Consider the following 15,290-nt stretch of genomic DNA (forward strand, 5'->3'; position numbering starts at 1 on the left):
TTCTATGTCTATATATTGCATTTACATATTTATTATAATTTATTCTAAGTAGGTTGAATAGTTAACAGATTTTATTATTTGTTGCCTATGAAATAACTGAGAATAACCATAAAAAAATGCTTGCTATTCTATCCTTATCCTATCCCTGGTTTATGTCTATTTGCAATTCGTAACAGCATGGGTGACTTTTAGGTACACTGCAAATTTCATCCACAACTGCAGCAGCAACGCTCTAAGTAAGCCGTTTAAACTGATTGTAGTCTAACTTACTCACTGCTGAAGGTTGCCCAGTTACGTTTTGTTAACGTGAAAATACCCTGCCATTTTGAATTGAGCATCAGCTGGAGAAGACTGTGTTTCTTGCCTGGGGCCCAAATGCCTCCTTCCATTAGTGTTCACACCTCAGCCATCATGCGCCTCTAGTAATCACTGAATCCCACCAGTCCAGGCCAGCACAATCTATAAGATGGCAAGTTAGTGACTGCAAAGAGTGTATTGATCCCTTCACAAAAGGAGGCTAAGAATTATCAAATAAAAGAAGTGATATACAAAATAAATCCTTACAGTTAGCAATGAAATTTGCCGAAATTTGATGTAAGAATGAATAAACAATTGTTTTATCTTAAAAAAAAAGGACACATATTTGCCATATTTACAGATCTCTCAGGCTCAACAAAAATCTGGAAAAGTGTGTGTATCCCCTCCCCTCGATATATCTATATTTATATGTGTGTATAACGTGAAGTGAGAAATGCAAGATCTAAACTTAGTGGTTTGAACATGCAGATCATTTGGATTGTACTCTCAGCTCTCTCACTGCAAACAAGACATTCAACTTGCCCTTCTCCAGCTCAGCATTCTCACCTGCAAAACTGAGATGCTGCCTACTTGCAGATTATGAGGCTCAATCTGCTTATATTTTGTAAGATGTGTAATTCTCTTCACAAGGAAAAAGCTAAAAGTTTTACTATGGAAAAGATTTTCTCTGTACCTTTGCAAGGAACAGCAAGAATCTAAAAGAAGCCTGTTCTCCTGGACTTTTGTGACTGCTGGGTTTGGGGACTATCTCACCTTTAATGATAACTTTAAAGCCTGTAAAAGTCTTTGAGAGAGTCTGAACTTAAACTAAATGTACAAGTTTAAGTGCTAGAAGGACAAATGTGTTTTACAAGGTGAAGTGCTGGACTGACCTTGAACATGAAAACAAAGCCCTCATTATTAGCACAAAAAAAATGTTAGATTGCAAGACTTCACTTGAGAAGCAGAACTAATTAGAGAAGATTAAAGAAATGAGGCATGTAATAGCTGGAATAGGGCATGACTGCAATATGAAAAGCTGAATCACTGGACCCCTCATTGAGGTCAAGATCTTAAAAACACTGGAATTTTTTAAGACAGGTAGCAATTTTTGCAGATGTTCCTGTGGCAGCTGAACATGCATTATAACATTCAAGCTCTGTTCTGCACAGGGGAGTTTCTTCTGTGTTAAGACTGTTTTCAGCCTTGATGTCAGAATGCATTTCTGAGCATGGGGTTTTCTTCAGGACTGTGTTCACATTTCTCTGTAGGGGGTTCTGAAGAAATAGTCACTGAGTGTGCAGTAGAGTGGTAACACAAGAGATTTTAGATTCATTTTTTTTCATGAAGCTAGTAAATAAATATTCATCTTTTCTTTTAATGCAGTCTCAAATATACTTTGCGGTCTTTTTCCTCATACTTCCCACTTACCATTTTTTCCTGTCACTAGCCATCTTCCCACAAACTCTAAGGATCTTTTTATTACTGAATGGCAATAAATGTTCCAGAATTGGTAGGACAGTACTTCTAATATATTCCCTGAAATGACTGCTTTGCCAGCACTGTAGTAATGGTCTCAGCTAAAATGAAAATGGTTCACATGGAATGAACAGGGTTGGAAGGGACTTTTGGAGATCTAGTCCAACCAGCTTGCTCATAATTTTATCAACTACAGCAGAAAGCTCAGCAGCTATCAACTATGATGTGTCTATTCCTCAGAACTTTTCTTAATGACTTTATAAAAATTCCTCATTTCCAGGAAGCCAGTGGTTAATGGAAGTGTTGGTGCCCATCAGTGATTTCAGAAAAGAAGCAGTTACCCATGAAGACCTGGAATTTTTCAGGCTGATTCAGAGTCTTGGCATAAAGATGTGCAGGTTTAAAAGAAGACAGGAAAATCAGTCTCAGCCCACTAGATGTCTGCAGATATTCTAATAAAAGTAGGGAAAGCATTCCTCCCTCTATAGAAAAGTTGACATGTAATGTCTGAAACTGAGACACAATTAAATAGTGTTGGCAAGTCACTATGCGAGTTTCCTCTAAAACTACATTCTTCTGTGTTAGCCCAAAGACTAAATGATGCAGTTCAGGATGCAAACTGATTTTTGATTGCTGTTTATTTGTTGTACAAAAATCCCTGCAAAGTATAATAACAATCTCCATTTTGTTTTAGTAGTAATGAAGAATGCAGTTCTCTCAAAGTTTGACCTGGGATATAATGAGCAGAAGTCGTTGCCAGCCAATCAAATTCTTTAATTAAGACTAAAGAATGTAGTCCTGCTTATGTTCATCTCAAGTATCTCAAAAATCATTATTCTCTATCCACTTGAAAAGAAGTGGATTGCAGACAAAAACTTCCTGGTTAGATAAATCAAAGCCATGTTGGTCTGTCTGGCTGTAGTACAGCAGTACCTTCACTGAAACAAGCAGATTTACAAAGTTAAACCAGAATAAATAAAACTGAAATCAACTCTGCTGAATGCTGTTCATGGAATATGAGGAATACCTACAATATTTGTATATCTTACAGTAGCAAAGCCATTGTCAGCTTGGAGATGATGGTTGGGGATATAGCAGGTCCACTGTAAGCTACTTTTCTCAGTCACTGGGCAGTGGAAATGCTTACAGAGATCCAGTGGAACAGAAAGTGCCCGTATGAATCTAGAACAGGTGGGCATTTCCTCAAACAAAATGAAATGTCTGAAGGAGTGTTGTGCTATAGTAGAAGTGATGTAGTAAATATAGATCTGGTTTTGTTCTGCTGTGTGTGCAGAACTGAATCTTCTTCCTTTTTTCTTTCCATCGCTTATCAGATCATTAGGTCAGTCTGTTTGCTGGAAAGATTTTATCTGGAGATTTTATCTTCAATGGCATTCAGTGCCAGTCCTTCCTTCTGTTTAATTCCATAAACATTTTCCACAAAACACCACTCAGTCTTGTCACTTTCCTGCTATGAACAGTGGTGGAAGTTTGAAGTTGTCTGGTTGTTTTTCAGGAAATCCATTTGTTCTTTGGAAACAACCTTTGGAATGTGCAAAAGGCAACTGATTTTAGTCACTTTGCTTCTTCACTTTTCCATGAGCTCCAAAATGGGTAGATGTTAGACTGAATTGAATCAGACATTTAAGACATACTCAAGAGAGTACAGAACAGATAGTTCTTGCTATATCAAGCAGAGGGCATTTTTACATGGATTGAGGCTTGCAAAATGTTCAGTACCATTAGTGAATAAAGAATTACAAATGTCAACTGTGTTTTACAGGAGGTAAGTCTGAATTGGTGAGTGCTACAAAATGTTGGCCAGATACTTGCTTTTTGCAATTGTGTCATGGAGACACCTATTTGTATTCTGCTGTCATGATATATACTGCTCCAAATACATACACAGATAGTGATCAAAGAGGCTTGGATTATCATTCTCACAAACATATTTTCATGTTTTCTTACATTTTTAAGGTAAGAATCAGTGGCGCTTTACTTTGAACATTCTTTTAACTTCCACTTTTTAGATTGAACAGCAACAGGAAGAGCCTAAAAGGGCTTTACACATTTTCATCACATTCAATAGCTGTGATGTAGTCTCTGATATATCAGCATCAATCCCTGGGTTCTTCTCTCACTGTCATTGTGTATTTGTTTTGTCATGCAGCTTCTGTTTTGTATCTTACAAGGCTGGTGCCTGCTCTCTCTGTGCATTATCCATGAGGCTATCAAAGAAAGGTAAGGGACTGCTGGAGAAAATCAGGTATGTTTATGACTTCTTGACTCTGTGTCAAACCTTAGCAGGTTTTGCCCTTTCTATAGTTCTTGGAGTCAGCAGACTCAGAAATGAACTACATATCACATAGCTGTATCTTGGCCATTGCAATTGAATTGCATCTTATGTAGCCTGTAATTAACATTTCCAGAACTGTTAAGTAATTTTTGCCTCCAGTCTACACTTTCACCCCACCAAAATGGGACCACGAGCAGAGTACATTTAGCACTGCCTGCCTGCATTTAAGGGAGAGACCCTGGAAAGATGCCTGTATAAACAACAAGGTATAGGTAGGCAGATACAGACACAACTCCTTTTGCATGCTTTGAGCCACATCTAATACAGGTGCATTTAGCTGTGTTAGCACACAGCTGATCTAACATGCTGTACCTCTCAGCATCATCTTGGATTCAGCACAGTGCTAGCAAAACTACACCGTATCTGCAACAGAGGTGGCTGACATTCAAGCAGCAGCAAAGTTCTGACATAGTCTCAGGGACTCTTATTCTAGCTATTAGGAGGTTAGCGAGTTATACTGCAGGCTTTTTGCTGATAACAGAGCCTGATCTCCTTTTCATCTGTCTGTATGCTTGGCTATGTTCAGATTCATGGATGGTAAACCATAGCTGGAGCAGTACCACAGCTGCTTTTTTAAGAACCTACAAATTACCATAAAGCTTAGCAAAACACAATTGAAGGTACTGCTGTATACAGATGTATATCAAGGCTAGATTATTACTGTGAGGGCTTTGGATTCCCTGCTGCAAGTAAACCGTCATTTACCACAGGTTACTTAAATTGCAGTTGCTTGAGTCCTTGCAGACTGATGGCTGTCTATCTTTTTGAGTTCTTGCTTTGGCTTCCTGTCAAATTATGTTGTTTTCAAAGTCCTCTAGCTCACATGCTAAGAAAGGAAGAAATGTGTCACAGTTAGATTCAGAACTAGGGCCCTCCTTGTGGAACAAAGATCTAATGAAGTGCTTTGTACATCCCTGTTAGAAACCCCAACAAGGGAGAAGAGGAACTAGCAAGGGAAGAGTGCGACCAATGTGTGCTGCCTTTCATCTACTCCTATAGCTCCCCTGGCAGCCTGAATGTGAAATAGAGCAGCTCTGGGCTTAACTACTTTAGAGGGCAGTCAGCCTTTGGTAGGCACAAAACACATAGTGGTACCTCTCAGAAACTGTCAACAAAGCAAATGTCTGGCCATTGTGTCCATGGCTGAATATTTAAGTTGGGGTACATAGGTTAGTTTTTTTACCCACAGTCTTGATCCCAACCACCCTGACTAAGGGCACTTGGAAGGAATGCATCCTGTCTGCAGGCTCCCTGACTAATGCAATTAAAGATGCTTTGTCTGTCTCATTATTCAAGGAAAGGTTAAGGCAGCAGGATTCCAGTATGCTCAGCCTTGGGCAGGCAAGCAAGAGCAGTAAAAAGAAGCAAGGAGTTTCTCCCCCTGAGCATCTACTCAGGCCACAATTATTCAACCACAGCACTCCACAGAGCAGACGGATGCACCAGGCAAGTGCCCTGATGCTTAGTTGCTGGAGAAGGATGCTATATGTAATGGGTTAGAAGCCCATGTCCCTTTTCACCCACAGAAATATTTGGCCCTAGAAATACTTTTATATACTTTTATTTCTGTCCCCTCTGATAAGATTTCAGGCAGGCCCCTCAAGTTGCAGCAGCCATTGCAACCTTGCTTTGTTGATGCCTGGAGAAGAAAGTGTTTTGCTCAGCCTGGAGGAGTCCTTTAGAGCTCCAGTGGCAGCTGCATGGTGTATGTCACTGCAACTCAGGCTGCCCATGGAGAAGCGTTGTCAATTGGAGTCTTTGTCAAAAGATAAAAGCAATTTTCTGTTGACCCATTTTATGGGTGAATAAAATATAATATCAAGTAAACATGAGAATCTCATGGGAAAAAGGTTTATCTGGGTTGGGGTATTTTTGCAATTTGCTGGTGTGAGAGGAGTTTTTATACTTTATAGCACTGAATAGCTGAGGAAACAGAAAAGTACAGCTAGAACTGATGAAATATGCCAGTCTCTAAAACCAGCAGTCTAATATAAATCTAGTAAATAATATGCATAATTTATCTACTTGCTGCCTAGTGTCTGTGACTCTAGATGGGTCAATTAGGTTGAAAATCTTCCCTTAGAAAATGAAAATATCAGTACCTTTTTTATTTTTTGGGCCACCACAAAGAGCAAAGGGAATACTCAAGGCTGCCTGGAAACTGAGGCATTGTTCAAATGATTTGCTTAATGCTGAGACGTGAATTATGTAAAAAAAAATGGAAAAAACCCCTAAAACCTAATGAAAAAAAAAAGTAGAAGTATCCTTGAGAGGTCTTTGGTTGCAAAGCCCTGTAGGCAGGATGAGAGGGACCTAGATTGCCATTTCTCTAACTTATTTATTAGGTGGAATGCACTGAATATCAGGAGGAAAGGAAAATGGACTAATACATATCCTTTTATTGATTGGCAGTTGGCAGGGTATATGTGTACAGTTTTTAAACCTTGTTTTATAATTTATTTTTTAATTGTTTAAAAGTAAATTTTTAAACTTTTCTTAGATGAAGCATTAGAGTGAAGATGCCTAGAACAATGGTAACTTGTTGTAGATTATCCAGAAAGGCCATTTAAAAGAATTTCCTAGGAATTATCTGATGCTTGTTTTGGTGCAGTAGGCTCCAGCCTTGCATCGATTTTTTTATACGCAATGAGAAGCTGGTTATAAGATTTAGGTTCAGCAGGCAATCTGTGTTTTCCATTCCTTTTCAGTTTTTTTGACCATGAAAATCGTACTATTGGCAATCCATTTATTAATTATATTTTCTTGCATCATACCACCAATATATCAAATACACTCAAACTGAGAGTTAAGAGGTGATTTGACTCCAGAAACTGGAAATTGAACTACATGCTCTCTAGTACGGGGCACTGTCTATCGCCATCATAATGAGGGCTTCCGATAGCCAAAGCACGTATTTAAAGCCAAGGGTGCCAGAAAATTAATAGTAGCTACTTGATGTCTCAAAGAATGAGAGTAAGCTATTTTCTCATTGAAATATAGGCAAGAACTTTGTAGTCAGTGGCACAAACAGGGCTGCATTCAGGGCTGCCTTTGTTTTCAACATCAGATAATCCTCAATTGTGGTGCAGGAAGAAAGGGAGCAATCTGCTTGTTCAGCCTAGGAGCTGTGCCTGAGCTGCCCTGCAGCCTCAGTGCCACCACAGCCCTTGGGGCAAGTAGAGACCTGTGCTTCTGTAGGGCTCCATCACCTGAGATCTTCACAGATCACCCCCAAGGTGGTGCTGACTGCCCTCCATCTGTGTAACACCAGCTGTGAAACAGCAGTCTAGACATTCTCTGGCAGATATTTATCTAACTCACTCAATAAAGAGTTCTGATACAGTGATGTAATTATCCTTCAATTGAGAAAGTTCACTCAATTCTTTCCTGCTGTATGTGGAATCTGTTATTTCACAGAGCCTGTCCTAGCCAAGGTCACAGTGGAGCAGGCAATCTCATTGTCTTCCTTGATTGCCATTCTCTTTTATGTAGGTAAGACTTTAATCGTTTCCTCCCTCAGGCTTCTCTTCCCCTGACCCTTTCTCACAGGGCATATCTTTCTAAATGTCTTCCTGGTTTTGCTGTCCCTTTCCAGCATTTTCCTAATTGTCTCTCTTGCTCACAGCAGCACTCAAAACTGAATACAGCTAGTACTGAATAGTGGATTGATTACTCTCCTGTGTCTTACATGTAATTTTCCTGTCAACACATAAAAATCAAAATCTTTACCTCTCCATATAGCTTTTTGGTAGGGAACTACTCAATTTGGCCATCAAGATTTGAGTATTCACTAAACAGTGCTATTTTTCTCCTAAGTTTCTTCGTGTGGGGAGGAAAAGATAGGGAGTTGCACAGGGACAGGACTCCTCAGCTGTCTTAGGTTCATCAAAAGTAACACAGGGGAAAAAAAAGAAAACCAAAACCAACTCTGTGGATAGATAAATGGATATAGGTGTGAACTTTGGGTGGAGATACCTTTCAAACTTTTACATATATTAACACATTGGGTTTATATTCTCTGTGTGTATGACATAATTTAGCTTTCCAGCATTTGTTTCTCCAGTATATTATAACTGGTGCTTCACAATGTATCAGAGTTTCAAGATTCATGTGAGGTCTGTGGTGCTGGTTGAGCATGATTGATAGAACATCCTTTTGCCCAACTCCCTTTCTTTCCCATTTGACTCTTTCCAAATAGATCATTAGTCACAAATAACACCCGCTTATAGAGACTGATTGCTGTCCTTGCTACAGAATTCCCTTTCTGTTCCTTGACTGTGAATACGTCATCCAGCTTTAGCCTGTATCACCAAAATCAATGTAATTTGAGAGCCAAATTTTTAAAGATGCCATTTCTTGCATTGTAATCTATGGATAACTAACACAGGATGTGGGCAAATGTTTAACCTCCATTGGTTCTCAGCATCAACAGTTCCCATTTTACAAAGCACACAGCAGAGAGGTTGCCAGTAACCTGGTACTTGCTCTGCTATTGGAACAGTAGCTGTAGCACCTTAAGGATGCCTTGTAAGTGTTTGAATTGAAAGTCTTAAATACAAATTGGGATGTTCTTAATGTCACTTTAATGCAAACAGCTCCATCTTGCAGAAGTTACTTCCTTGTTTAAAAATTATAGGGCTACTACTTTACACTCCTAGGATTTTGTTTGATTCCAGAGAATAAAATTTCATAATAAAAGATATAAATTAAAAGGAAAAAACCCCAAACCAAACCCCCTAACAAATGGGTCAAGAAACTGTTGCTTTAAACTCACTGAAGAGGGTGGCAGACACCTGAAGGATATTTCATTTTCTCTATGATATAGATGCAGTGTGACAGCTAGTGCAGAGAGAAGGCTGCAGGGCCTAGTGCCTGTGCACAGGCATTGCTGGTTGCGGCTCTGACAGGCACTGAGCTCCACAACAGGCTAATGAGGATCTGCTGAAGTACTGAATCTGCTATGAACTCATCAAATGCACATCTCAACAATACTTCTCTGGGAAGCTACTGGCATCATCTGAGTGTGCATGAGCAATGAGCAGTATGAGCAAAACCACAAATGTCTTCATAAGTAGAGCTTTATTCCTAACACAGTAATTAAGCAGTAATTAGAAGTTGAGTAATGGGAATACTTGCAGGAAATTAAAAGTTCTTGTCCATGGGGAAAAATTGTATAATGCCAACATGTCGGAGGGGTTTTCCTTGAAGGGGAAATAGGATGAAACTAAAGCTCAGATATTATGCTCACATTAACAGCAATTCCAAATTAAATTACATTCTTAATTTATGAACATTTGGGGGAACTTATAAAAAGTAAGTAGCAAATGGCTTTTTTCTCTGCTGAAAGGTCACAAAGCCAGTAAAATGGAGAAAAATAGATTTAAATATAAAGTATATTTTTTACTGATTATTTGCCAAAAAGAAAAGACAACTCTTCATTAGTGATAAACAATAAATTGTAAATTTTGTTTTAAAAAAGATGAGTTGTTGGATGTTAGATTAAGATAAAAGATTTTGAGCTTGTACGCAATCCTAAAAAGAATTACTACCAAATTTGATGCCTAAATATACCTGTATTTACCATAATTTCTCTTCTTCTCTTTCTTAAGCAACCCCCTGCTCAGAGTTACATGCTTGCAATTCCTGTTAGACAATAATATGGCAGCAATTAGTTATCAAAGGTGTTCTGGATTTGAGACACACTTCTTGTCAACTAGTGTATGCAATTATTCATGTTCGCCCCTCATACAGAGATGGCCATCTCTGGATGCCCTCCAGGTTAATTTTCTCTGAGTGGCTGATTTGGTATAATTTATGGAAAAAAATTATATTCACAAAACCCTGTATAAAACCAACTTGCACTGTGAGCTTGCATACAATGCTCATAACCATGGGCACAAGATAAGTGAATTTGCAGTTCTGTGCCATTATCTTCACATCAACGGAATGGGGAATCCTGCTTCACTTATTCATAGCATTGCAATTTGAGACAAAGCCTCAAACTCTGTTTATAGAGAGTCCGTAGCCAAAATAATGGGTTCTGTGCAGTCTGACATATTCATGTTTTGTGTTTTGGAGATTTAAAAAGAAAATATACATATAAAGTCCAGGGAATTATATACCAAAGAGTTTCTCCAAGCCACAGGTGCTCAAGTTTATATATAGTAGTACATATGGGTTTTTATAAAGTAATGACTGGCAAAGGAAAGATAATTAGTATATATTATTTGACTTAATTTTGCCCCCCCAAAAAAAACTACTGCTGTCAGCAAAACAATTTCCAACAGAAAAGGAAGCACAGGATAGTTAATAAAAGAAGTTAGAGTTTTCTTCTAATTGATTCATAGCTCCACTGGTAAGCCAGTACAGGAAGGAAACAAGCTGTAATATGTGTTTTGCAAAGCCGTGAGAGACATGCAACACATGAATTTAGGGCTAGATTCCAACGATTTGCCCACACCTTTCCACAGGTTTGCTGCATTGAAGCACGCTTGTGATGGACTCTGTGGTGATGTCAAGAAGACAGAATGTGAATTAGGATAAGCATTGTCTTCCAGCAGAGAGATACTGCCCCTGGGTACAGTCTTCACACCTCCACCAGCAGCATCCCTTCACCTCAGGGATATGACAGCAGCAAATATGGCAGCAACCTGATGGATGCTCTTGCCCCAAGGCAGGCCAGTGTACAAACAAGAAGGAATCAAGGGCTCTCCAACAGGCTCCTTGTTTCTGTGCCAAGAGAGGACTAAGCCCACAATCTTCTCAGAAATGTAACTGCAGGATGAAATTATACCTGTGGGGTTTTTTTTATCAAGTACATGTCTTTCTGAGCACCCACATTCATATTTGCACAGGTGTTGCACCTGACACCATTACACTGGTCTTTCCAAAGGCATTTTATACAACTGGAATTAAAAAAAAACTCCGTATATTGTGGTATGGTGTCAAAATCCCTGTTGCGGTACAGGGGACAGGACAACATTCTTTAACACCTACCTTGGTCTTCGGCTTTATAGAAAATTTCTGTGCAGCCAGAAGTTTACTACCTACTCAACACTTAGTATTGTAAAGGAGTTAAAGAATAGTATTGCATAATATATTCCAAAGTAAGTATGAGCTATTTTACAAATAAGAGGGCATAGGATTATTTTAATAATGTTAAACAACTTTGGGTTAGCTCTTTGTTTGTTTTTAGTTCAACATATTCACTTTATGCTATATGTGAATGTAGTAACATTCCTGAAAAAAGCTTTTATTTCATCACAACTTCTTACTGAAAGACATACTGTCTGTACAGGACACTTCTTAATGTATGCATACCTCTATTCACCTCAGGAAAATGAGCGAGCTGAAAAAAGTTATATGAAGAAATGTTTCTAGGAAGCCTTGGCTTCTAAATACTAATTATTTTCCAAGTTGTTAGGAAAAAAAATAATTATAAAGAAGAATTTAAGCAGGACCTAGGATTAGAATCCTCTGGGGGAAGACAAATCCAGTAAACTGATTTTCAAAATATAATGGCTCATTTAACTTTTATAGATGTCAGCAATTATCTCTGTTCTGTTTTATCCTCAGCTTTTCTGTCTTGGTCTTTCTCAGCTTTACTTTTTAAGTAAGGAAGCAGTCAGTTCTGCTTCTATTTCTGTTTCATCTGTTCCATCTGTTCACAGTCAGGTTTTGGTTATAAGAAATTTTTAGCAGTTTCAGATGATGTAAAAACTTTCTTGAGAGAAAATATCTGTCAAGATCATTAAATACCCTGCATAGGTACATACAGATATGGTCCTAAGCCTTATTCTGGCTCCTGCTGTAGCTGCTCCATCCTGGTGTATCAATATGTATCACATCAGATTGCAATAGCCACAAATCTACCTGAGAAGGAGGGTCCTCCAAGACAGAAGAGCCTCTTGCCTGAAACTGGATATACGGCCATAACCCAGAGAAATCACATGACATCTGAAATGTCATCCCAGCCAACTGTGCCAAGAGAAAAGCACAAAATGACATACAACTATTTTCTGTTCCTCCTTTGGCATACTGCATTGAGCAGAGCTCACCCAAGCTCAAAGCCAAAACTTGTGTTTAACCTTTTTAATTAAAAAAACCCCAAAACCCTGATTCTTGGGGAACATATTTTTTCCTTTTACTACTTTCTGCAATGCTGTCTTCGTGTGTGATGTTTATAATGATACCTTTTTCATTTTATAAGCAGTTGATTTTTATGCCCTTTCCCAAAGCATTTATATTTTGTTACAATTTGGCTACCACCTGTACAAATTAAATTCTCCTAACTAACTCCATTCCTGTTACTTTCTTTTAATTAGGTAGCAGACTCTGAGACTTTCTGGTTCTTCATCCTACAGCATACAGACTTTAAAACCTGCTTTCTGAAAGTGGAAGATCCAGTCTCTTTTCTCAGGATGTGTCCTGTTGTGAGTTAATTTAGAAAGAACACTTTGGCTTCCCTGATTCACATCTGTACATCCCCAAGGAAGAAAACAGCTAGGATAAAATGATGCTTCTATGACATTCTGTATATTTTCCTATAATTTGAAGTATGGTTTTCGGGGGATTGGTTGAGGGGCTTTTTAGGGTTTTTGTGGGAGTTTTGAGTTTGGATTTGTTGCTTTTTTTTAGTGCTAGTTGATCCAACTGCATCTGTTTGCTTTTCAGTATTTAATTTATGTTGGGCTGTAAACTGTTCAAGTAACAATTTGAGTGATGCAGCAACAGAAGGTGACCCAGATTACACAGCACCGTATGCTAATGCAGTCTTCTTGTTTAATGGCAGCTGCTCAAAGCTTTGTTTTACTGCAATTCACATTCAGCAGACACAAATCAAACAGCCTCCTCAGACAGACAAACATCCTGCCTGTCTTCATTTTAAACATGTTCAAGAGCTACTGCTTTTCACACTCATACATCAGCCTCACCAGCTGAGGACATATAGCTCCTTGGCTTGTATTTACTCTCAACCATCTGACACAATTATCAAGAAAACCATCGTGGCTTCCCATATTTTTCATACTTCTGTTTCTGTGGAAGTTTGCTGAGAATATTTTTGCTATAAAAATAGTTGGACTTTTATACTCCCTTGTAATGGAGACATTTAGAACATCAAATATATCACAGTTGTTTAGTAACTGATTTCTCTAGAGGTTGGAATTTAAAAAGCATATATAATAAAGCAATGAATTCTACTAAAATACATAACATGATCATCTTGAGCAAGGATAAATTAGACTGAAGTTTAATCAGATAGGCTTATGCTAAAGCAAAATGCAGACTTTAAAGTATAGGTACAGTTTTAACAGAACATTTTATTGTATTTTAAATAGGAGAAGCAAGGTATTAAAATGCTTTCATTCTTCATTTAAAAAAAAAAGTTTAAACATGAAGATAAGGAAAGCTATCATGCAACAAATTCATACAACTTCGCTTCATCCAAATCTTTTTGGCATGTCTATCAAATTTTTAAATCCTTCTGACAACACAAGCTTCCTGCTATAAGTGCATGTCTAGCCATCTACCCAGAGGACATGTCAGAACAATAAGAAGTGAAAATCTTACTTTTTAGATGGATGAGCAGCAAAAAACTGAGGTAGAAGATGAGTAGAGAGTTAATTCTTGAATGAGCCATATTCATCCTAAAAGGACATTCTCCCCCCTGGTTTGTCTGTTGTCCAAAGGGCTGGTGCTGATCCTCACTGTTTTCTCATTTCTGAAACTAAGGTAATACCCAAGGCACCCAGTCCCCTACGAGCCATCTTTGCCCATGCCCCTCATCAGCCAGTTCGCAGAAGGCAGTTGTGCTTGTTAAGGTTTTACTTCAGCAGGTTTGAGTGATTTTTCAAACCTGGTGCAGATTTGCCTGAGCTGGACTGGAGTCTTTCCCCAGCTTTCTGCTGCAGAACGATGGTGAATGGTGCACTCTGCCTGGCTGACACTGCACAGCAGATAAGGCACAGCACTCTTTAAATCTTTCAAAATATATTGGCATTTTCTAGCAAACCTCCCTTACATCACACTCCTGATTCACAGTATAAATACTTTATGCTTTCTTGCATAAAGTCAGATAACAAATACTCCAGTATTTTTTTCGTATCTTAGCTCATTATCACATGGAGTAAGAAGATGAAACAATCCCATTCTCAATCTTTTTGTAGTTAGACAGTAGCCTGTTATCTTCCACAATATTTTGTATTGTTGTTATTGTTTACACTCCATTTAAATGTTTTTGCTGTCACTAAAAAGCATAATAGTTAGAAGCTGGCACAGGTCCTCTGAACTTCAACAGGTTGTGTTGTAATCTTGAACTGCTCATAGAGGAACCACTCTTTTGCAGATTCAGAAAATGACATAGTAAGATTGCTAAGAGGAGGGGATGGGGGCAGGTAACGGACTCCTTTTCATTTTAGCTAGAGCTGGGCTTAGAAAAGGTGACTGGTGCAAGCTCAGTGTGTCTGCCCATGCTGAAAGGAGCTTTCCCCAGCTGCCACTGCAGCGCAGCACTGTGGCTGTTCATTGCTGCACAGCACAGGCAATGAATGCTCTCTTTCTGCCCAGAGTTGTCTCAGTATCTAATGCTTCATCCATTGATTATAACCTTGTTCACAGATACCTTGGCCTAGGCTAGCAGAAGGGAAGGAGAAGAAAGACAGCAACAGCCCCAGCAGCCATGCTCCGATGCCATAATGCCAGCACAAACTTTGGCCTTCTCACACCTAAAACACAAGCATTAAGTTCATATGCTTACTATGGATAAGCTACCCCATAGCAATGACTGCTGTAGGCTCTGAGACCAATGATTGTTCAGGCTCTGAGACCAAGTAAGGGATGAGCTGCCTGTGTGCCTGTGAACTTCCTCTTTCCACAATCATGTCTTCTACCAGCCTTTCTGTTCCGCAGCCCTCAGTGCCTAGCACTTGCTCTCCTAGACTCAGTGCAGAGACCAACTATTACCAAGCCCAGGAACAAACCCAGAAAGCCTGATTGGCCATTGCTATGTTACACTACTGTAAAACTGATACTGCTTAATAAATCTGGTATTGACTTTTGTCCTCCCCAATTCAGTGGAATGATAATCTTACGTGTACACTTAACTGAACTAAGGACAGACTTGAAGTCAAGCATATGCTTAAGGCCTCAGGTGAGTAGG

General features: G+C 38.9%; 1 protein-coding gene across 1 annotated transcript in view; it reads right to left on the reverse strand.

The window, feature by feature from the left end:
- The window catches only part of CRB1 (crumbs cell polarity complex component 1), a 109,892-nt gene extending 96,114 nt beyond the window's left edge, over positions 1-13,778 (reverse strand). The window contains exon 1 of the mRNA XM_031054756.2: positions 13,703-13,778. Within this exon, the coding sequence (XP_030910616.1) occupies positions 13,703-13,778 (76 nt within the window). The remainder of the gene's footprint in view (positions 1-13,702) is intronic.
- Between the last annotated feature and the right edge of the window lie 1,512 nt (positions 13,779-15,290).

Source organism: Melopsittacus undulatus, chromosome 6 (genome assembly GCF_012275295.1).
Source record: "Melopsittacus undulatus isolate bMelUnd1 chromosome 6, bMelUnd1.mat.Z, whole genome shotgun sequence".
Classification (NCBI taxonomy): domain Eukaryota; kingdom Metazoa; phylum Chordata; class Aves; order Psittaciformes; family Psittaculidae; genus Melopsittacus; species Melopsittacus undulatus.